The sequence below is a fragment of the Corapipo altera genome, unplaced genomic scaffold, assembly GCF_003945725.1.
Source record: "Corapipo altera isolate COAL_440 unplaced genomic scaffold, ASM394572v1 201, whole genome shotgun sequence".
Classification (NCBI taxonomy): domain Eukaryota; kingdom Metazoa; phylum Chordata; class Aves; order Passeriformes; family Pipridae; genus Corapipo; species Corapipo altera.
Genome location: NW_020884940.1, coordinates 3112833 through 3136088, shown reverse-complemented (window position 1 = coordinate 3136088; position 23256 = coordinate 3112833). Strand labels below are relative to the sequence as shown.

The 23256-nt window shown below is 49.1% G+C and overlaps 1 protein-coding gene across 7 annotated transcripts in view; it reads right to left on the bottom strand.

Annotated features, from left to right (window-relative positions):
• PHACTR4 (phosphatase and actin regulator 4) overlaps nt 1-23256 on the bottom strand; it is a 64971-nt gene that overhangs the window by 20308 nt on the left and 21407 nt on the right. For 4 of the 7 annotated variants that reach the window (XM_027661180.1, XM_027661176.1, XM_027661177.1 and 1 more), the window contains one exon: nt 20768-20814. In XM_027661180.1, the coding sequence (XP_027516981.1) occupies nt 20768-20783 (16 nt within the window). In that variant the 5' untranslated portion in view covers nt 20784-20814. Of the gene's footprint in view, nt 1-2018; nt 2076-18862; nt 18917-20767; nt 20815-23256 lie in introns of those variants that run through there. The other 3 variants (XM_027661175.1, XM_027661183.1, XM_027661181.1) reach the window with 2 other exon arrangements.

Below are 23256 nucleotides of genomic sequence, written 5' to 3'. Positions count from 1 at the left end.
GAGAAAACATCTGTATTTTCCTGTGTAGCCAGGCTTGCACAGGGTGTAAGTCATGAGCCTGGGCCAGACTCCTTCCACCTGCAAGCCACAGTTCATCCAGAACCTGATCCACCTCTTCTCACAGGAGTTACTGCAGGATTTCCATAAATCCCAGGAGTTTCTGCTCACAGGGAGCTCACTGGGCATCTCTGTCTTCGGGCAAACGAGGCACTTCAGTGCCATGGAAGCAACTCTGCTTAATCACCTTTATTTCCCTCAGGAACACGACTCTGCCTAATCACCTCTGTTTCCCCAAGGGAACACCCCTCCCTGGAGTTCTGCTATCACCCGAGCCCAGGAGGTGCATCAGGAAGCTTTGCTGGGAATGTGGCTGCTCCTTACACACCTCAGGCACCTGGAACACCCCAGGACCTACAGCTACAGCAGGACCTTCGCAGCCCAGAGCCACAAACCCTCCTGTGCCAACACAGTGTGGATGCACAGCCTGGAGAACAGCCCAGCTCCCTCCTTTTCCCCCTCTGTTGTGTCCAGCAGAGCAGTTGAGAATCCCAAAAGCTTCCAAGCAAACAGTTACAACTCAAAAAGCAAACAAAGGCTCTTTTGAAGGGGATGCTGTTGAAGTATCCAAAAAGCACTTGGGGTAAATGTTTCTAAGCTTCCTATAACAGCTTTAAAAACTTGATGTGCGTTTCCTGAACGGTCCAGGGAAGACGTGAATCCTGACCTTAAAGCAATAAAAGGCTGTGGTCACAAAACAGCCCCAAACAGTCCCAAGCCCTCAGCTTCCCTGTGTTTTGTACTTATCTAATCACCATAATCTTCAGAGGACTCTTTTTAACAGCATCCTGCCACAGTTAATGCAAGAACCACGTCCTCACGTTCACCATTTAATCAGTAGGAACTGTGGGAGCTGTGCTACAAAAAAAAAAGACTTCAGAGAGCAAATGACCAGTTGAGAAAACACCAGGTCTGTTGGCAAAGCACAGTCATTACCCCAAGAGCCCACTCCCCTGGAAATTACCACTGTTACTGGTGCTTGATGAGAGAAAAGCCCAAGACTGGCCAGGCTGGCCTCTAACTGAATAAATCCAAGGAGAGGATGCTGTTAATCTGCACTGACAGTACGAACACAACCGAAGTTTTACTTCTCCCTTCCACTCACTCTCTATCACTTTATTTTTAGCAGCTCTTAAACAAGGTTGTTGGGGAGAAGAGAATCACTGGTTTCATCTGAGCCCTGAAAACACCAGGTAGGTTCAAAGTTATAGAAGTGAAAAAGAATGAAAAAATACAATGTCTATCTGGGGGAGCTTTGTGCCAATGCTGAGTGTTTCTCTAAAAAAAAATCAGGTTATCCCACGTTACAGATGAGAGTGAACAACTCAGCCCAGCAAGTGACAGCAAGTGGGGATGAGAGAAATGGGAACAGCAGGATGGGAAAGTCTCCTCACTGCCAGTGCCGGGAACAGCACCCACGACAGACCTGGAATAACACTGTGTCCGGGAAGTGGAGCTGCTTCCAGGGCTTAACACACTTGTGTTTGCTCCAGGCTGTCTGTTACCGAGATACCTCACGGTGGAGAGGGAAAACAAGCAGGGAGATGGTTGCCAAGCCCTTCTCCCCCAAAAAGCTGCTACAGCTGCCCCCAAAACTGGGTGACGTCACGCCCAAGGAGGCAACTCCGGGTGCCTTTGGTCTGGGATCACTATAAGGGCTGGTTCCTGCCCCACACAGGTGAATTTTACTGCTGTCCGAGTGCTTTGCGAAGGTGGTATCCCCGAATCCATGCCAGGCAGAGGCTATCCCTAAAAACAGCGTCCCAGAGCCTGTCTGAGGATCAGGGAACATGCTGCATGTGCCACGAGCAGGAGAAACGCAGGAAATGGAGTTATTTCTCTCTGGTTTCTCCCCCCAGCCGGGCACAGGTTACACAAGCCCCGCATTCCACTCCTCCCAACTCCTCCGTTTCACCTGCGCTCCTGCCCCGCCGCAGCCCCGAATTCCCTCCATTACTCACCGGGAGCAGCTGGATTGACCGGTCTGGAGAAGTGCGGCTGCCCCATGGGATCCTGTCCTGAGCAGCTCCCGGGGAAGAGGCGGGAGGGGAGAAAGAGAGAGAGAGAGAGAGAGGAAAACTCTACCCTGGGAGCTCTTCAATCCTTTAAAGCGATAAATCCACGCTGAGGGCTGGGAAGGAGCCCGGAGAGCGAGGCGGCTCCCGGCGCTCAGGCCACGGCTCCGGTGTCCGACGGTCCGGCACAGCTCCGGCTCTCCCCGGACCCCATGGCCGGGCACTCCAGGCTCATAAATAGGTGTCCGTGCCAGCTCCCTTCACGCAGGAATGCCTGTCATTCCAGAGCCGAGCTGGCTAGGGCCGAAGCTCAGGAAGGGGAGGAGACAGCCAGCCACGCTCCAGCCACTTAGCTGCATAATCCAAATTATCAACACCCCTCGCTCGAGTTTAGCGAGGAGAGAGAAAAGCTGGGAGCAAGGAGGGGTGTTTTCCTCAAGGAGGATCCAACGACCAAGGGGTTTCACCTCCCAAACTGGGATCAAAGAGGGAACACCCCACCTGAGCCCTCTAAACACAAAGCAAGGCAGTCAGGGATGACACAGCCCTAAGTGCTGTGGGAGCTGCACTATCCCAGAGCAAAGGGAACTTTAAAGTGCCTGAGCTGATATGCATCTTGCCAGATGGATAATAAAAGTACAATTTCATAGCAATTCCCCTCTCCACTAAAGTTACCAGGAAGCAGGCAGCGTGTCTTCTTGTTTAATTTAAATTTAACAAAGGGAAATTTAAATTTAACAAGGAAAGTAAGAGTTTGTTACTTTAACCATCAAGCTGTGACACACGAATAGAAAACAAACATCCCCCTCAGCATTTACATCACAATAACAAAGATCTCCAGAGTTTAAATGTGTCCACTTGAAACCTTTAATTTGTCACTGAAATTTGGGTTAGGACTTCTGTGAATTTACAACTCATTTCCCTGTACACCCCACTGTGGAGGAGCAGGGAAAACCTTTAAACATCCAGAAGCTTAATCTTAACTCGGGGGGGGGGGGGGGGGGGGAAGGAAAAGCAGTTTTCAAAAATATACAGGAATTTGCTGCAGCATAAAAGGGATTAAAACCAGGAATCTGCCCCCATGTGACACATCCAGGTTGGCTCCTTCCCACTGTAGGAAAAGGCAGGTTTAACCACACCAGGATTTGCTGCTGCCCTTGGTGTCCCTGTCCTTGTTGGGGCAGCAGGAGCACGACTTCAATATCGACCCAGTGAGCAATCCCAATAGGAAAACCTTCTATTCTGGGAAACAACAAGATCCAAGATGCTGATTTGGGCTGGTGCAGGTGAGAACAGTCGATGCTGCTCATTGCCCAGAGCAAACCCCACGGGATCGCCAGTCCAGCCCCATGGACGGGGGGAGGCAGAGCTGCAGGAACACCCCAGAACAGGCCAAGAGGTAGCTCTGAAATCCAGTAACACCTCACCTGAGCCACAAACACACCTGGGAGACCTGGTGCTCTCGGTTCCCCCACTAACACACTAAATATCTCAACAGGCAGCTTGCAAATCCCCTCCTCTTCCAACGTAGAGCGGCAAAGACGCGGGAGGAAGGAGGACACTTGTGCACGTTCTCCACCTGCATCCTGCTTGTCCTCCATCCCTGCTGCTGAGGAATCCCCCATGCCATGGACAGCAGGAGCAGGGTGGGGAGCAGGGGATCAGCAGACCCAGGGAGGCGGATAGCAAATAGCACTGTCCTCCCTCCCACAGGGAATACGGACATTCCTGGAAGTGTTGCTCCTCTCCACCTCCCACCACGGACATCTCCGTGCTGTGGTTCTGGCTGCTCAGGCCACAGCCACCCTTCCAAGCACTTTTGATCTCCATTGTGAGCATTCCCAGGAATTCTCCACCTCACTGAAGACTTTTTGCTTTGAGACAAAGAAAAGGCCATTTAAAAGCCATTTAAATTCGCTGCCATCTGGCAGAGAGACCCACAAAGGTCAGAGATAGAGGCGGGAAGATTTCTCCAGGTCTGTAAATCAGCTGCTCCAGTTTGGAAGGAGGTCTGGAAAAAACATCCCTGCAGCTGGGAATGCTACAGAATGCTGCATCTAGACCTGCTTGGCTTCCAAGGAATTAAAGCCATTGCATTTTATAAGGCATTTGCTGTGGATTCAGAGGGGACAAAGCTCTGCTGCGGAACAGAGGACAGGCAGGCTGTTAAAGCACAGAAGCACAATCATATCCCTGACCCTCTACTTCTACATTAGTAAAATATGAAACATTAGCTTAAATTTCAATAAAAGATTTATTTAAATGCATTAAAGTCACAGTGGCTGCAGTCCAAGGGATGCACAACAGTTACTCAAGGCTCTGGTTGCACACAGGCACTCACCAGGCTGTGAAATAAAGTCCTTTCCCATTTTTCTATCCTTGATCAGGATAGAGAATATCTCTATCCTTCATCTTAAAGACAATCACAAAGAGAATAACAGGATTATTTGGCAAAGGTTGTACCAGCAGTATTAATATTTCCTTCTCAAACTCAGGGCTGTGGTGCTCAATGAAGAGAGAGATACAAATCTGCATTTCAAATCGCATCTGGCCTGGACTTCCAGCATCCTTCAGGAGTATCAGCCACAACTCTCCCCCCTCTTTGGGGGAGAAAGAACAAAACCCCACCAGAAGAGAGCTGATAAAGTGCACAAAACAGTAGAAGTCCAAAAGTGTCACCAGCATCATTATTTTCTAGGTGGACTCCTGGCCAGAAAAACCTGCCAGTCCATCCTTCAGCTCCACCTCTGGAAGGAGAGGTGCAAACTCTGCCCCAGCAAACACACCACCACCAAAAAATGTTCCTGCCTCAACTGTAGCCCGAGGACAGAGGGTGAGAGCAGCTCTGCTCCCAAAGAACCCTCTGCCTCCAGAGTGCTTTGTTTCACTGCTGGGGGAAAACACGGGACAAAGCAACCTGCCCTTGTCCAACTGGACATCTGGGATAAAGGAAAACCTACATTTCAAGCAAGGAAGAGCAATAAATGTCCAAAATTCCCATAATAATGACAAGGGCCATCTGATCTGGCTGAACAGCAACCAGAAGAAACCAGAGCAAATCTTTTGCTCCTCAGGGACAGGTGAAGACCTTTATAAGAGGAAAAGCTTGGAATAGCAAAGAGCTTTCTAAAGGAAAGCAAAAAGGGAAACAGCTGACTGTCCCTTCAGCATTTTCTTCTAAAATATAGTAAGCAAAAAACTCTAATTGCATGAAAATTTTATGGGATTTCAGGAGAGCCAGATGGCTAAACCAAAACAGGATGGGCAATAAACACCCAAAACTTGGGGTACATCTGAAGTTTCATTTCCTCTCCATCCAGCCCAGCATCCTATTAAACCCCTGGCATTCCCATGCTAATAATCTGTTTATACACACTGCAAAAGGAACTCTCCTAGATCGTTTCACTTCAAAAATCTAATGAAGCCCATAATGAGCCCAATATTAGCTCCTCTAATGAAGCTGGTGTTGCTCCCATTTGGGTTCACCCCGACGTGAAATGCTGCATTCACCCGCAGTGACTCAGCCCTCGGTGTTCCATGAGTCAGCCACAGGAACATTAAAAAGCACTCCAGCATTATCCCACCCCTGCACACGGAGCTGGGTGTTTAAAACCAGGGGTGCTGGGGTGTTTTCCTTCAGGGTCCCATCACCAGAGTCAGCAGGAGCTACAGGGTGTTTGAGGCTCTTTCCTTGTGCCCAACTGGAATCCTCACGCAGGGACCAGGAGGGAGGACCCTGCTCTTGCAGGGGAATGTCCTACAGAAATGCATTTCAGAGAATCCCAGAATGGTTTGGGTTGGAAGGGACATTCAAGCTCATCTTGTTCCACACCCCTGCCATGGGCAGGGACACCTCCCACTATCCCAGGTTGCTCCAAGCCCCATCCCACCTGGCCTTGGACACTTGCAGGGGTGGGGCACCCACAGCTTCTCTGTGAAACCCATTCTATCCCCTCACCGCTCTCAAAGGCAGGAATTTCTTCCCAGAATCCCATCTAACCCTGCCCTCTGTCAGTCTGAAGCCATTCCCCCTTGTCCTGTCCCTTGTCAATAGTCTCTCTCCATCTTTCTTGTAGCTCCCTTCAGGCACTGAAAGGCCACAATTAGGTCACCCCAGAGCCTTCTCTTCTCCAGGCTGAACAATCCCAATTCCCTCAGTGTTTCCTCACAGCAGAGGGTGCTCCATCCCTCTGATCAGCTTGGTTTCACCACAATTTTTGTGTTCAGCTTTGGCAGAGCAAAAAATACGAACGAAAAAATAAGAACTATTATATCTACGTGTACCAGCACCGGGTGGCTGCAGCAATGACCATTTCTGGGCTGTGCTCTGACACTAAAACAGAGCATGGGGGATCATTAACGTGCTCCCCTCTGAAAGGGCACAAACCAGCACAACGTGACGCTCTTCCTTTCTCCTCACATGGAATGAAAAGCCGGTGTGGAAGTGGAAAATGGGTTATTTATAAGGCAGCTGGCACCGCATTGTTCAGGCCCCGCAGACTCCGATGGAAAGGGTTGGTTTGGATGAGACAGAAATGTGAGGTAACCGCTCCTACAGCACATGATTTCCTCCACGCTTCCTGTGACATTTCCAAGAGGGAAACTCCTATTTCCCAGAGCGTTCCAGTCCCCTTGTCCCCACCAGTTAAGTCAGCACCGTGCTCCATCCCAGACAGCAAAGGGCAGCGGATCCAGGATGCCAGGAACCACCACCCACGTGCTGGTGGTGAGGAAGGTGAGCATCATTATTGTCTCAGGCACTCAGCAATAGGACAAGGGGGCACGGGCTTAAGCTCCGCCAGGGGAAATTTAAGTTGGATATCAGGAGAAAATTCTTTACAGAGAGAGTGATCAGGCACTGGAATGGGCTGCCCAGAGAGGTGGTGGATTCACCATCCCTGGAGATTTTTAAACGCAGATTGGACGTGGCACTGAGTGCCATGATCTAGTAAATGGACTGGATTTGGACCAAGGGTTGGACTCGATGATCTCGGAGGTCTTTTCCAACCCAATCGATTCTATAATTCTATGATTCTATGATTTGTGCCCCACAGCAGCCCAGATGTTGGTTGGGATGGAGCACAGCTGGAGGAAGAAGCACTCCTCTCCAAGGAGCTGGCTGACAGCACTTCCAGCCCCACCTCTGGGAAGGTGAGGCCGTGCTCCTGGAAAGCCCCGTGGTCACAGGTCAAGTGGCTGGAACACAAGGAATTGTTTCATTGTCACAAGGAACAGGTTAAAAAAAAAATGATGAATTAAACTGGTCTTTGGGCCCAGAGGAGCTTAAGGCCAAAATACCCCCCAGCCCTGTTTTCCAGTGGAAGTACAGCTTCCAATGGAAGCAGATTTCAGCCAGTACTGGAAATGTTGATGCCTCCTCACCACTCACTGCAATTACAACACAGGCCACGTATTTTCTTGTTTACTAGGGAGGGAATGCTAAGGAATGCAATCCTGACAAAATTAAAGATTCAGTCACATCTTGGCTAACTCCATCACCACGGTGATTCATGGCTTTGCCATCTCCAGGCAAGGGAACCTCCAAAGCTGACAAACGACTTTTTGGAGCACCTTGAAGCAGCATTAACGAGAAACTCTGGTCAGAAGCCAAAGGAAGCACAGATATAGGAGACATTCCAGGAAAGCATCAGCGTATTCCCAACAGCGAAGCACTCGGAGGCAGGATACCCATCTGCCACTTCCAGCTATATTATTAGGAGCACATTAAGCAAAAACACGGAGGAGAAAATTACATTAATTATTGCACTGTTTAGAGAAGAAACAGGAATGGCATTTTAGCTCAGCTCTGGTTTAACCCTCTCCTGCAGCAAAAACTCAGAGAAGAACCTACAAACGGACATCACCTGATGCTTCCCTCTGCAAAACGTGGAGATGAAGAGAGACCAAACTAAGAGAGCTTTGCACAAATTAAAAATACATTCCCCTCCTTCCAAAGCACTGCCCAGCACGTGCTTTTAGGGCTGGCCCAGCACAGCACACAGAGCTCTTCCCAAGTGAGCAGCCACCACAAACTGCCTTCCAGGACACACCTAACTCACCAGATTTTACAGCCTTGTGCAGGCATTATCCAAAATAATCGAGTCTTTCAGCAGAGGTGAGTCCATCTATGCCACCTATAAAACCAACGGGACAAACTCTGTTAAGCCCAGCAATGGAGACTGAAAGTTAACAGCAAGAATATTAGTAAATATTAAACCTCTAAAATCAGATTAAATTAAAATTAACCCTGAGGGGTAGCACTGTAACTCTCTAAGTTAGTCTGCAATGTGTAGGTCACGGTCCACAGGCTCTGATCCATTAAAACACTCATCCCGAATTTCTCTTCCTACCCCTAATCCTTCAAGAAATAAGCTGCAAGCTTCTCAGCCTACACACTCACTGAAAAGAAAGGCAGCAAGATTTCTCTGTAAAAGTCATTTCCTCTTTTTCACATTTCACAGAAATCCCAGCCAGTGCGTTTGCTCTTCGTACCCAGAGCTGAAGCTGCAGCAAAACATCTCTGCTCTGCTGTGCCGCCCCAACGGACTCGCAGCAGCCACACCACACCAATAATTCAAATCACCCTTCAACACCTACAGCTCTCCAGCCTGAACTGCATTTTTTCCAAATTACTGCACAAGCCAGGCAGTGCCAGGGCATCCCACCACCCCTCACTCGCTTGGCTCTGCCCAGGGAGACCAACAAAAGCGCCTTGGTTTAGTTTTTGGGGAACACCCAACTTCCCCACCGCACCTGCTCTGCTTTAATTATTGACCAGACTAGAAGCTCCTGATTAAAATGCAAGGCAAGTCTGGCACACAACCTCAGCTTCTGATCATCTCCAGCAGATACAGTCGGGAGAGGAACCCAAATTCCTCGCCACAGTTCAGGAATTAAAAGAAACTGCGGATCAATTTGGGACGAGGCACTTGAATTCGGCAAGGAAAATACTTTTTTGCAACTGAAAACTCACATAAAATCTGAAATTTTAAACCACAGCTTCAGGTTCACACACAGAGGGGAGGTTTAAAAGCTTCCTCTCAAACGTACTGTGTTTTTACAAGCCATTTCTGCCAGAGTAAATCTAACAGGTAATTACAGGTCTGACCTCCTTCTATTGCACAAATATGCCTTTGGAAACAATGTGGATAAATATTTGCCCAATACAAGAAGACGACTCCAAGAGGAACCATTCCAGTTTATCAACTTTGTGATTCATGTTGATACAGGCTTTATTCTCTATTTCAGGAACAAGATAACACTTAGGAAGTACATCTGGCCAAGTGATGTTTCATAGATCTACTACGGGCCACCCTAAACAGTGGCAGGGCCAGACCACGGGTCACACCCAGACAAGAACCATCAGCAAGACAGTGAGTGAGTGAACCTCAACCTCAGCTCCTCAAATATTGACTCTTGCTCAACCACTGAGGTGTCTCTGAGCAGCAGCCAGGCTCAAAACTGAAACACCAGTAAAAGACTGCTGGTAACGTGATTAAAGGGGTTGTGTTGGGAAACGCCCCCTCCTGTTTTGTGCCAGCAACGAGAGGCCTCGGGAAAGAAAACAAGACGGTGGCATCAAGAGAACAGGGCACAAAAATCAGATGTCACGACTGTGTCCCAGGCCATACAGACCCCAGGTCCCCCAAACCAAGTGCTGTTTACACATCACTCTGACTCACAAGTGCAGAGACAATGCCATGGGAATTGTTTACGGTGTCAAGGTCGTTTCATATAATTAAAGGAAATGTCAAGAGATGAGATAACACCAACAGCTCCGAAGGTACAGCTGATCTAACCTTGGAGGAAGCTGTTTCTCCCTGAGCTGCTCCCCCTCTTGCACACACGACCCTTCACACATTCCCAGATTCCTCATTTCAGGTGATTTCACCTCATTCCCTTCCTCCTGCATCTGTAGAGCACCAGCAGTGACCAAACCAAAACAGCAGCCAAAAAAAAGGTTCTAAGAGACTCAAATAACGCTTCCCTCTCGTCCCACTTGGCAGGGCTGGGCATGGGGCTGCACAGTGGGGAGGAAATGGGGTTAAATTCACAGAATCACAGAATATTTAGGGTTGGAAGGGCCCTCTTGAGATCATTCAGTCCAATCCCCTGCCAAGGCAGGGTCACCCAGAGCAGGTGACACAGGGACATGCCCAGGTGGGTTTGGAATATCTGCAGAGAGGGAGACTCCAAGCCCTCCCCTTGGGCAGCTGTTCCAGAGCTCTGACACCCTCCATGGAAAGAAGTTCTTCCTCCTGTTGAGGTGGAACTTGTTGTGTTTTAGTTTATGGCCATTGCTCCTCGTCCTGTTGCTGGGCACCTCTGAACAGAGCCTGGCACCATCCTGACACCCCTTGGAAATATGTCACAGAATGTTTAGGGGTTGGAATGGACCTTAAAGATCATCTCTAGTCCAACCCTTTTATAACCTCCCTCCACACCTGGTTGCTCATTGATGAGAACCCCTCTGTCTTCTCCTCTCCAGACTAACCAGGCCCAGCTCCCACAGTCTCTCATCATCTTTGTGGCCTCTGCTGGACCTTCTCCAGTAGCTCCACTTGTCTTTGTTACACTGCAGAGACCAGAACTGAACACAATAAATTAAACCAGACCTATTTCTGAACCACAGACCATCAAGGAGGGGCTTTGAAGCAGCAGCTCAAACCCCCCGTTGAACAGCCCTGAGCTTGGGGAGAGTGAGCTCCTCAAATATTTACTCACCCCCCCAGACAAATCCTGCAGCATAAGAGTTATAGCACACGACTATTTCAAGTATGTCAGCAAACAAACTCCCAGCCAGCCTGCTGGGAGCTGCAGTCCCACCTTCACTTGGATGCAGAAAGCCCCCAGGACAGCAGGGGAGACAGAGCAGGATTCACCCCAGTCCTGCCCAGGGTAGCCTTTGGGAGCCTCACACCTGAATTAAACACCTTGAAACAGGGGCTGGGATCAAAGGATGATGTGATGGCACCCACAGAGCTCCACTCTGCACCCCATGGCTCCGGGAGGTTACAGCACACGCTTCCCAACCCTCAAAGAGGGAACGCTGCTGATTAGGGAGAAAGATTTGACAGGAGAGTATCAGCAGAAACTCCTCAAGATCTCCCTGCTTGAGATCTAGAACATACCAGACACCAAAACTCAAGTTCAGGGGTTTTCAGCTTGCAGGAAGAACAAGCAAGATCTACAAGAAGTTCAAAGGGAAGCCACTGAGAAAACCAGTGGGAAACACTTGGATGAATTTATTTATGAGGGCTCTGTGCCTCCTCTATCAGACCACGTTCAAAGGCGGATGAAGGAAAGTTGAAATCCGTGGCTCCAGTAAGAGGATTCCTCAAGAGCAGTTACAGCAAGGATACCCTGGAGCACAAATATGGTGCACAAGAATTAGGGTGTATAAACATAAATATTAAACCATTCCTCTGTGCACTTCAGGCTTGAAATCTGGAGTTTGCTCCTGTGCTGGATTCCAATCTCAAAAAGCTCATGGAAGGCACCAAATCCTTGGGTGTGAAAATTATCCCAGGGCTTCCCACAAGCTCCCTGGAATTATAGGTTACAATGATGACATCTAAATCCATCACCTTATCAGCAGCAGGGCTGGCTGGCCCCTGGGCACCTAAACTGGGCTTAAAAATCCCAGGTGGCCCCTTGGTTAAACCAGCCCCCATGTCCTCTCACTGCCTTCTTTAAGGTAGCCCAGACACAGAGTCATTAACAACCCCAAAGCCCATTTCTGCTGGAAATGAGCTCCTTGGAGCTTCCAAAACAATTCTCAGCTTCCTCAAGGGAGTAGGAAAAAAAAAAATATAAAACCTCACCAAAAAATCTGCAGTTTTTTAATGAGATCAGTCTTTAAAACAAAAAAGAATCAAAGCTTGGAAACTAAAAGCTGACTGACCATTTAATAATGGAACTTTCCCATATTTATGGAAATTTCTGGTTTGGCACAAAAACATCTGCTCATTTAGTGGGTGCTGTAGAAATCACTTCTACAGTGATGCTGAAAGCAAGAGGCCTGGTTTAGTGGTAATTGAGCAGAGAAAAAAAAAAAATGTTTTCCACAACTCTGAAACCCAAATTCTAGTTCTCACTGGGGTGTGGGGCTTCACCTCTGCACCAGATGTGGTTGTCTTAAGTCACTGTGTGTTTTGTCCTGCTGCAACCAGCTGTTGTATCTTGGACCTGGCAGCAAGAAAATCGCTGCTCCAGCTCATCCAAACCCTGCCTGGAAGTCAGGCCACTCAAACCTGGAGGCCTGTGCCCAACAGGAAAATAAACCCATCTGTAAAGACCACCAGCCAGTGCCTGAACACACATTATGGCTCTTCTCTGTCCCCTCTACACGATCATTTTGGTTCTGGGTTTTCCTGACACTGGTTAACTTGTAGTTATTCCCGACTGCTAAAAAACAAACTCAAGATAATCCCTTCTAAACCACCCCCCACCAGCTACTTTTGTTTAGAACAATCACCACAGGCTATCACGGATGCAAAACGGGACTTTCAAAACCAGAGTTGATTATTCCCTGCAAATAGGATGGCCCAGAACTGTGCCTCAGCCACAGGAACTCACTCAACGGCAGATCCTTGATGCCAGGAAGGTGTGACGCAGGGAAGTCTCCTTTTAAACTTGTCCTTGTTCTTCAGTTCTTTTCCTAAACATTTATTTAGGGATGGGCTCAAGGGATCTTTGCAGTGGAGGAGTGAATGGCTTCGGGAGGCAACAGGGTGTTCATTACCAAAGTAATTTGCTAAAAACGAGCTGGAAAACACTGCCCCAGACACCGCCTCCCAAAATTAACTCTAGGAAGCCTCACCAATACCTTATCCTGACCAGGAAAATGAGCAAAAGCCCTGGACAGATAGGGAGTGCCAAGGGTGCCACACTGACTCCTATAATCCCATTACAGAGTTATCCAGAGCACGCAGTTTGCTCAATATCTGAGAGATAAAAGGATTAACTTCATGTTCAACATCATTTCAGCCTAATAATTGCAGAATCACTCCTAAGGCCGTAATGTCATTGATTCTACAGGGGATTCCCATCACCCCCCACGAGTCCCAGCCTTGAAAGCCCCTTCATTAGCGTCAGCATCTACAGTTAATTACTTGGGAGAGATTTTCCTTTCCTCCCCCAAAGATAAACTGTAACTTAACCCCTGCAACACCCAGTGCTTGGGTAGAACAAACTCCTGCCTTCCCTGCAGGAAGAGACAGTGTTTGCTTTCCTAATCACCACTAAAGTTTCCAAGATTTAATGTTAAGATCAAAGGGCTGAAGGTGGTGGTGGTGGTGGGGCAGCTTTTTCATCTTTTTGGTTGAATTTCAACGAAAATCACGGCACAGGTTGGTTATAGTCCTCTCAAAGATCAAGGGTCAGGCTCAAACCTCAGCCCAACTGCCTTCCTGGGGAGAAGATGTTGATGTGCTGGAGCCTCCAGGAGTGGTTTTCCTTGCCAAGCCATGACTCCCTGCTCACCTCGCCTTGGAAACCTTGGAAACGAGTCCCTTGGTGCAGCCGGGCTGGGGAAGGAAAGGGAAAGCACACAAAGCAAACAGCACAGAGCTGCTTCCGAGCCCGTGGGGGAGCAGGGAACAGGAACCGGGATGTGGCCTTCTACAGGATTCTTATATGGAGCACAGAGTGTTATTAAATTCCACCTTTCCAAGTGCAGAGGGAGGCTTTCGTGTGGATGTGCTACACCAATTAGGCCAGTCTTGTTATGCTGGCACTAAGCCTGACATGGTGCTGAATCAGACCCCACTGCACTGCCCATGAAAGCCACAAAATCCCAGAATGTGCTGAGCTGGAAGGGACCCCCAAGGACCATCCAGTCCAACCCTCAGCCCTGCACAGGCCGAGCCCCAAGAGTCACCCCCTGTGCCCCAGAGGATCAGCCAAACCCTCCTGGAGCTCTGGCAGCCTTGGGGCTGTGCCCACTGCCCTGGGGAGCCTGGGCAGTGCCCAACCAGCCTCTGGGGGAAGAACCTTTTCCCAATATCCAACCTGAGCCTGCCCTGACACAGCTCCAGCCGTTCCCTCAGCTCCCGATGTCCACGGCCACTGCTTGGCTGCACCTTCATGGTTTGTTTCTTCCCCCACACACAAAAGAGGGAGGACCCCAGGGCTCTGCTCTTGCACGGGAATATCCTACAGCAATGCACTTCATAGAATCCCAGAATGGTTTGGATTCAAAGTGACCTTTTAAAGCCCATCCAGCCGGTGGGACATGGGCAGGGACACCTTCCACAAGCCCCCTCCAACCTGGCCTTGGACACTCGCAGGGATGGGGCAGCCACAGCTTCTCTGGGCAGCCTGTTCCAGGGCCTCACAGCCCTCGCAGGGAGGGATTTCCCCTCAGTATCCCACCCGATCCCGGTGAGCGCGATCCCATTCCCGGTTCCCGTCCCCGCTCCCTTTGTCACAGACCCGCCTTCGGGCCGGTGCCGAGCGCCCCCTGGCGGCCCCGGCGCGGCCCCTCACGGGACAGACCCTCGGACGCCGAGGGCTTTTCCATCCCAAATGATTCCACGATAAAGGAAATCCTACGTGTGGGATACGCCAGTGCACAAAGCTTGAGCTTACACGGCCTTAAGACAGGCTCTAAGAGGCACCAGGACCCGCTGCAGAGCCTAAATCTGCAAGGCTCAGCTCAGAACCTGAGCACGCCACACGGGCTGAGCAGATCTGTGAGGGGAAATTTAGCAGCTGGTAGTTTTCGTGTATAAGGGAATACAAATCTATCACAACCCAGAGAGTAAACCCTTCAGAAATCTTAAAATCTCTGCTTAACAAAGCACGACAAACCCAGGCTGGTTGAAGAACAATGTTCTCCCCCAAGCTAGTCACAGTTATCACTGGTCCCATCACAGCTGGATAGGTCCAGCCTGGGAAAAAGCCACCTCTGGGTTCTGTTTCAGGAGACAAAAGACACCTTCAGCAATCAGAGCCAGGCTCCTTTCCAGGACAAATGGGAACCAAACAGATAAAGTGATGACGCTGGCAGTGACAAAATTAAAGTGTTCGCACTGGGATGCAGCTCAGCACCAGCCCCAGGGCCTTGGGAGCAGCTTTGTCCCACCAACAGCTCAGCTAACACCATGTACAGCTCACAAAGGCAGCAAAGCAGTGAGAACATTCAGCATTTTGTTTTTAAAATGGCCAGGTTTGCCACTCAGTCAGGACACATTGCTGCTGTGTGAAGAAACAGCACTAACAAAAAAATCCCTTCATTTATACTAAATCTGTTTGCCTCTGGTTCCAAGCAGGCTCCTCTCCTATGCCCAACCCCAATGAAATCAGTTGCTAAAAATCTCTGGACAGAACTTACAGGCAACGTTCCAGGAGCAAGGTGAATTTAAGGTCCAACAAGTTGAAAATGAAAACTAGAAACTCTGGAAACCTGTGCCCCCCCTCCCCTGCTCCATGTCCTACTTACTGAGCCACAGGAGCTCCACACTCATTGTTTCACAGGGAGTTGCCCTGAATTACCCCAAGGATTGACTACCTCCTACAAGGTCTTATCTCTTCACATAAGGAACAAGATCACTCAATTCAATCACGAAACACTTCAGCAAACACAAGGGTTTCTCATTCAGCATCAGCCTTTGCTACTGTCTTGCTCCAGCCTGGAGGCCAAAGCACCTCCATCCCAGCACATCCACAGCTGAGCCACAAACCCACAAAAACAGCAGAGTTAACCTCTGCTTTCCCCCAGGCAAGAGATATGGGTACAAACTGCACAGTCATTTACCACAACAGCTCCAAAAGTCACTCCAAATGGGGTGTCACGGAATTACGAGGTCTCTGACAGGGCAGCAAATAATCTCTGTAAAACATTTGGCTCGTAGCTTGGGAGGGAAAGGTAGCAGAAATTCAGACGCCTCCTGGGGGGGGGGGGGGGGGGGGGGGGGGGGGGAATTATTGGGTATAAAATGCCACACCAAGTAGATGGATGGCTGAGCTGAACCACTTGCAAATGCAGCAGGAAGAAAACCAGCACTGACATCCCATAGAGTGCCCCAAGCACCCTGACAGCACTCAGCACATTAATTACACCAAGAACTAGAGCAAATTTAAGAACAAAAGGCTGTCAGGATAACGTCCCAAAGCATTTTGCTGCCTTGTCAAGTGCACTCGACTTATTTACAATAATGCTTTCATGCAGGTTAGCACCTTGTGCTTCTGCACCTTGTTTAAAAGTCAAACAGTCTCTCCATCAGTTCCTCCCTTTAAATTTGCCTAAGGAACAGTAGGAATTTGCCTTTCTGCCTGCTTGCAAATTAGGACACATCAACTGTAATTAAAGGGCGGATCTCAGGCACTTTGGCCACTTTGGCTCTTGTGCTGTATCACATGGACACATCCAGGATCTCAGAGGGAAGTCACAGCTTCTGTGTCTTCCTCAAGGAAAAAGCTGTTCTTTTATTCTGGAATAATTTTATTCCAGTGTCTAAAGGGGCTCCAAGAGAGCTGGGGAAGGACTTTGGACAAGGGCCTGGAGAGACAGGACAAGGGGGAATGGCTTCCCACTGACAAAGGGGATATTGGGAAGAAATTCCTCCCTTTGAGAGTAGTGAGGGGTTAGAGTGGATTTCCCAGAGAAGCTGTGGCTGCCCCATCCCTGGAGGTGTCCAAGGCCAGGCTGGATGGGGCTTGGAGCAACCTGGGACAGTGGAAGGTGTCCCTGCCTATGGCAGGGGTGGGACAAGATGGGTTTTAAGGCCCCTTCTAACCCAAACCATTCCAGGATTCTCTGGTTCCCATAATGGTTTTGAACCTCTGAGCATCTGAAGGTATAGCTCTGATTTTTGGGGATAAAAATGGGAATTGGGTATCCAGCCAGGCATCCTGCTGGGAAAAAGCAGCAGAGCTGGTGGCATAAGAACTAAGCACTCCCATTTCCAGCCCTTTCCCCTACTCAGACTATATTTGGAGTCCGTGCCTCCAGAAGCAGCAGATTCATATCACACTGGTTTCCTTCTGAGGCACGTAGCCCAGGAGTCAGTTCAGATGCTAAAACAAATTACTTCTTTGTTTGCACAAAGGTGAAGGACTTGAAGAGTATTTCCTATTTTTAGTAGGAAAAGAATTGGGAAAAAAAAGTAGCACAGCAGGAGATAAAGGGGATGAAAGTCAAAGGGGATGAAAGTCAGCCTGGTATAAGGCAGTAACTGCAGAAGATTCTTAAAGCATCCATAAACTTAGTATTTCAAGTGCTTTTTTTAAAAAAGCAGCTTTGGGTTGGAGCCTGTGTGTGCAAAGGCTACTTCACTGATTTCCCAAAATGCTTCACAGTTGTCCTACAGGGATTTAAACCTTTTAGGGACACTACTTAAAGGTTCCTATCCCAATACCTGCAGAGGAAGCGTGTAAGCACAGGTAGAAACTGTCAACAGAGCACCAAAGTACAGCAGGTCAAAGGACCCAACAGCAAACACCTCCCATGAAAAGGCATCCCAGGCTCCCTCTGAGGCTGTTCATTAATGACTTCTCATTACTGGGCAGGTGAACTGCAAGTTTGCTCCCACATTAGGTGGATCCAACACGGCAGCAGAGCTTTCAAGGAACCACAGGCACAAGGTGAGTCTCATCCTGCCAAGCACAAAGCTCCCGCTTCTTCAATATTTTGCTTTTTAAGATCTCACACACTTACAGGCAGATGAAATACTAGATAGAACACAATCCCCTGACAAAGAGAAAGGTCCAGACTTAGCTCAGATCATGGTAAGGTGAGTGAGTGGTCTTGGGAGGGGGCCTGGGCAGCAGATGGAACAGCAGAAACAGGCTCCAAAAATAGAGTGTGATCCTTCACCCGCACCACAGGAAGGATTTGAAGAGGGGAAAGGTATCCCAGTGACATTTCCCTTCAAGAGAACCCTTGTGTAGGTGGGACCTTGAGGAAGCTGGGCCTGGCAGTGTGTGTATATTTAGATTTCATTTATTCCTCTCCCAAACCTCCGTCCTCCCACCTGCCCCAGCTCCGCTGACTCCTCGGGGGCAGCACTGCAGAGACCTGACACAGGATCATGGAATCATGGAAAGGTTTGGGTTGGAAGGGACCTTAAAGCTCATCCTGTTCCACCCCCTGCCAAGGGCAGGGACACCTTCCACTAGCCCAGGTTGCTCCAATCCCCATCCAACCTGGCCTTGGGACACTTCCAGGGATGGGGCAGCCACAGCTTCTCTGGGCAAACCTGTGCCAGGGCCTCCCCACCCTCACAGGGAAGAACTTCTTCCCAATATCCCATCTAAACCCATTGCTGTATGTGGCAACTTAACCTACAGTCACTTGCTAAGGGCCACATCCCAAGATTTGCCTGAATTTTCTGTATATTCTGTATATTCTTCTCTACACTTGAAAAACAACTCAGGGTAGGGTTGAGAGCACATTTTAAGCTGCACACCTGTTCTAAAAAACCATGTATAGACAAGCTCTGAAACTTCGCTGCAGCTGCCTGCAGCCCTTGCTTCCACTCATCCTCGGGGATGAGCACGAATTAAAAATCTGAAGACAACAGCAAATTTCATTTTTAATTAGCCAGGGCAGCCAGCCAAGGAGGGCTCCCCCACCCACCCATGGCTAGTGAAGCCTGACAGCTCTAAAGGATTTATGCTTCCCTGTGCATTCCCAGTGGCCATTCCAAGCACAGCAGCTCAAACAAGCGCCAGCCATGCAGCATTTGAGTGCAGTTAATATCCAACCAGGGAAGGACAGCAGTACATCCACAGCACCAGGCTTGGGGGGAACAAAGGGCACGGACTTCAGCTCAGCTCTGCCTTACCTCATCTCCGGGATCAAGAGTCCTGAGCTTAGCAGCACTTGGAGAATGAGAGTCCTTAAAAGCAAAGGAATTTTAAGGAAATTATAATAGAAGACCCATCTGCTTATTCTGCCTTTAATGTGGAGCTCTTGGCTCTCAGCACTTAAGGAGGCAACATGTAAAGCTTCTCAACCAGCTGTGTGGGGTGTCTGTGCATGCAAAGATCCAGTGCAGATACTCCATCCCAAACTGGCACAGCTCAGGTAGTTCAGAGGGAAAGGGGAGGTAACTCTACTTAAGCTGGCAAAATGCAAACAGAACACGAGGCTTTTCACATCCCAGGGCACCAGCACTGCTCAAACCAGGAGCTAAAGCTTGCAGTCACCCCAACAGGCTCCAGCCCTGTGTCCCAGTGATCTACCCCAAAAACGGGGTTCAGCTGCACATAAAATGGGACACAAAGCTTTGTGATGTGAACACAGCTGGCTGCTGGCAGCCCCAGCACAGGCTGAGACCTGGGGAACAAGCAGAGCTCAGTGTTCATGGAATCACAGACTGGTTGGGGTTGGAAGGGGAGCTTGAAGATCATCCAGTTCCACCCCCTGCTGTGGGCAGGGATACCTTCCACCAGATCAGGCTGCTCCAAGCCCCAACCCGGCCTCGATGTTGCTCAAAGCCATCCCAGTAATTCAGGCTGGAGAGATGGAAACTGGCCCTGCTCTGCCTGTGCTCTGTCCCAGGGCTGACAAGAGCTGCCACCTCCACAGTCACTGCTCCAGTCTCAGCTGCCAGTGCCACACTTCACCCTCCTCCTCCTCCTCCAGAAGTCATCATTTGGGATTAGCTTGCCACAAGCAAATCAGAAGGGAAAGCAACCACCACAGATTAAACGTTCACCTTACAGGCTGACAATTAGAGGGCACAGCAGCAGTTCTTAACACCAGGACTATAAGCACAACATGTTTTCATGCAAGAACTCTCAGCTGGTCCAGCCAGGCCACTGGGCTCCACCAGACCAGCTCTGTAAGAAGCCAAAAACTGGCCTTCATCTGCCCCACCAAGCAGCCTTGCCCTGCTGCCAGGAAACATCCATTTCCAGGGTTTTCAGGATGGCATCACCTGACCGCACAAAATAATGTAGAAATAATGTTTATGAGTTAGAAGTCACCAACTGCAGCATTGTGGTCCAGGAGATGTGAGGTCAGTATGGTTCACAAACTGGTTTCCCATGGTGCAGGCAAGAGCTTTCATGCAAATCTCATGCCAATGGTAGGGAAAAAAATGGCCACTTAACTCAGGGGTTTTTTTAGCCACTTCAGGCAAACAGATGGAAGAGCTATCTATTCAAGGCAATCTCTAAGCCAAAAATCTGTGAGTTTTAGTTACAGCCATATCCTCCCAGCAGTTAAACCTACCAGGGATGAGTTTACTTGCCTCAGGGCAAGCAGCACACAGTGCCTAAAGCAAGAGCTTTAATGCCAAATTTTAATTAAAGAAATCCTGTATCTATTGCAAGACAGAACAGCCTAGAGAAATAAATACAGAAAAAGAACTCAGGAGCAACCATGAGCTGATCCTCCTTTATGGTTTGTTCAAACCAGCTCATTGCTTTTGACTCTTCCCTGCTAAGAGAGGGGATGTTACTTGTTTTCAAGAGCTTGGGACAGCCAGCAGACTTGTATTCCAGGTTTCAGAGATGGGAAATTCCAAAAAAAAAGATCTTCCAGATGTACAACAGAGCTTCAAATCAGATCTGGTCCACACCACAGTACAACTGATGCATCTGCCAAACTAGATAGTTTTCTGATCACCTTCTACACTTCAGTTGAAGACACCAAGCTTAAAGTCATCATGTTCCTTATGATGTTTAACCAAGGAACAAAGAACAGGTTCACAACCCGTGGCAAGACATCCAAGAGTACTCACCAGTGTTCTCTTCCATTCCTTTTGCACACTATCTTCCTGAGCAATTCCTGCAAAAACAAGAAGCAAGAAAAAAAATAAACACACAAATTGCGGTTCCAAGCGTGACCAAAGCTCAGATTATTAGTTTCATTTCTCTATCAGCTCTGCTCAGCCTACACAAAACCAGCATGGAGGGAACCTAAAGCAGAAATCCTGCCCCAAACCAGGAACAAGAGTGTGGCATCATCACCCCTCTTTGAAGACATCAGTAGCCTCTAATCAGACACACGCTGAGCTGGAAAGGAAAGAGAAGCGAAATTAAGGTGCCGTAATTACAAAGCAGCAAATATTTGTTCCCAGGGAAAACATTCCACATCTGCCTCTTCAGGAAGGGATGTGCCTGCTGTAAAAGGGAACAGCTATTGCTTATCTAGCAAAGGCAGCACAGCACATGCACAGGAAGTATTTCAGATGTCACAGCATCAAGGCACTTCTGAACATGGTGGGGGGGGTGTGTGGGAACACAAAAAAGAGGAACCAGGATTTCAGCAGCTTTTCTCTGGAGAAAGTTCTGAAAGGAGGTGCAAGAGGAACTAAGTTTGGGAAAATCAGGTATGTCTTGATTTTGACAGATTACGCAGCACAGTAAAAACAGGGAGGTTCTGCCCTGACAATCTTGCAGTTCAAACTAAGAACCCCAGTCAGACACCCCAGCAGGCACAGCGTGGGGTGACCGAGGAAGAACCACAAAATAAGGTTGTTTCCAGTGTCGAGGAGTCAAATCCAGACTTAAACCACAGCCTTCCACCTTCTCTCCCAGCAGCAAAGCACAGTTTGGTGGCTGTAACTCCACATCAGATCAGCTGGATCACCCTCATGTGACAACCTGCTGAGTGTGCAGCACGTGCTCAGCCTGCAGAGAGCACGGGAGCATCCCAGGGCTGCAGAGTCAGCAGAGACAGCCCCAACACCCCACACCCCTGGGAGCTCTGCCCAGAGGGGCATTTCAGCTCTGCTTTGCTCAGCTCTGTGGGCAGAAACACTTCTCTGGATGAGGCAGCCACGCTCCAGGGTACTGCTCCCTGCTGCAGCTCCAGTACCACCACAGGGATGTTTTTGGATGGGGTGAAAGACCTCAACAGAGCCATTAAACCCTCAAAGCAGTGCTGATGATCCCAGCTTTAAACAGGTCAGTGAAGAGAAGGGCTTCTGGGTGGCAAGTCAGTCAGGAACATCAGCTGATCTTGATTTCAGAGGCAGACTGACACCAGTCACTTGAGCAACACCCTCAGAATCCCTACAGCTTAATCCATGAACACTGGTAAAGTTAAAGTTAACTTTCACATGCATTTGGGATGTGGTTTGGTACATCCACGTGCTGCACCAAGGACACCATCTGCAAGAACTCAAATGAATGAGTCACAAAATCATCAGGGTTGGAAAAGCCCTCTGAGATCATCGAGTTCAACCATTACCCCAGAACAGCCGAGGCCACCACTGAACTATGTCCCCAAGTGCCACATTCATGTGTTTTAGAGCACTTCCAGGGATAGTGACTTCACCACTGCCCTGGGTTGCCTCTTCCAGGGCTTGACAACCCTTTTGGTGAAAAATTTTTCATTACTGTCCAATCTAAACCTCCCCTGGCACAACTTGAGGCCATTTCCTCTCGTCCTGTCCCGTGTTACCTGGGAGCAGAGCCTGAACCTCACCTGGCTCCACTCTCCTGTCAGGGAATGCTCCCCACTGAAGGCAGAAGGACCCATCATCCCTTCCTGCCCTTTCAGCAAACCCTTCTGGGAAGGGAAAACAGAAGGAAAACAAAAATCAGCCACCTCAAAGCCTACTTGAACCTCAGTGCAGATGACAGAGCACTCCCACTCCCCCAGAGCCACCAGGGAGCTGGGTTTAATTTGCCTTTCAAGGGCATTCCTGCACAGGCTGCTCTGTGCTTTGCATATTCCAAGGGGCACATTTGTGCCTGGAATACTAATCCTGGCAGCCCCCATCACTGCTGGACACTCACTGTACCCAAGGACATCTGTCACTGCCTGACAGCACGGCTGGAAGCACCTCAGTCTGTGCTGGGAGGATCTTTCTGAGCAAAACACTAAATCCACAATATCTGGTTATTAATAGAACGAGCACAAAAGGAACACTGGGGGGGGGGGGGGGGGAGAAGTCATGCCAGGTTAGAGGAAGAAGGAGCAAAGTCCAGGCTCCCAGAGCATTGCCACAGGCTGCCAAAGCAGGAACACACAGCTCTAAGGAACAGGCACTTGCTCACCAAAGGAATGGATTAAGCAGTGCAGATCCTGCTGCCAGCCTTAACTAGGGCTGGCTAATTGGGAAGCTGGGTTGAGATAACCTGCCCTGCAGAACAGCAATTTGCTTTTATCCCCAGTTGCTGTCAGAGGTTTCCCAGATACCTAACCCCGAGAAAACTCGGATTTTTCATTTCCTCTGGCGTGACACACGCCACAGCTCTGAATATTCATGTGCTCCGAGCG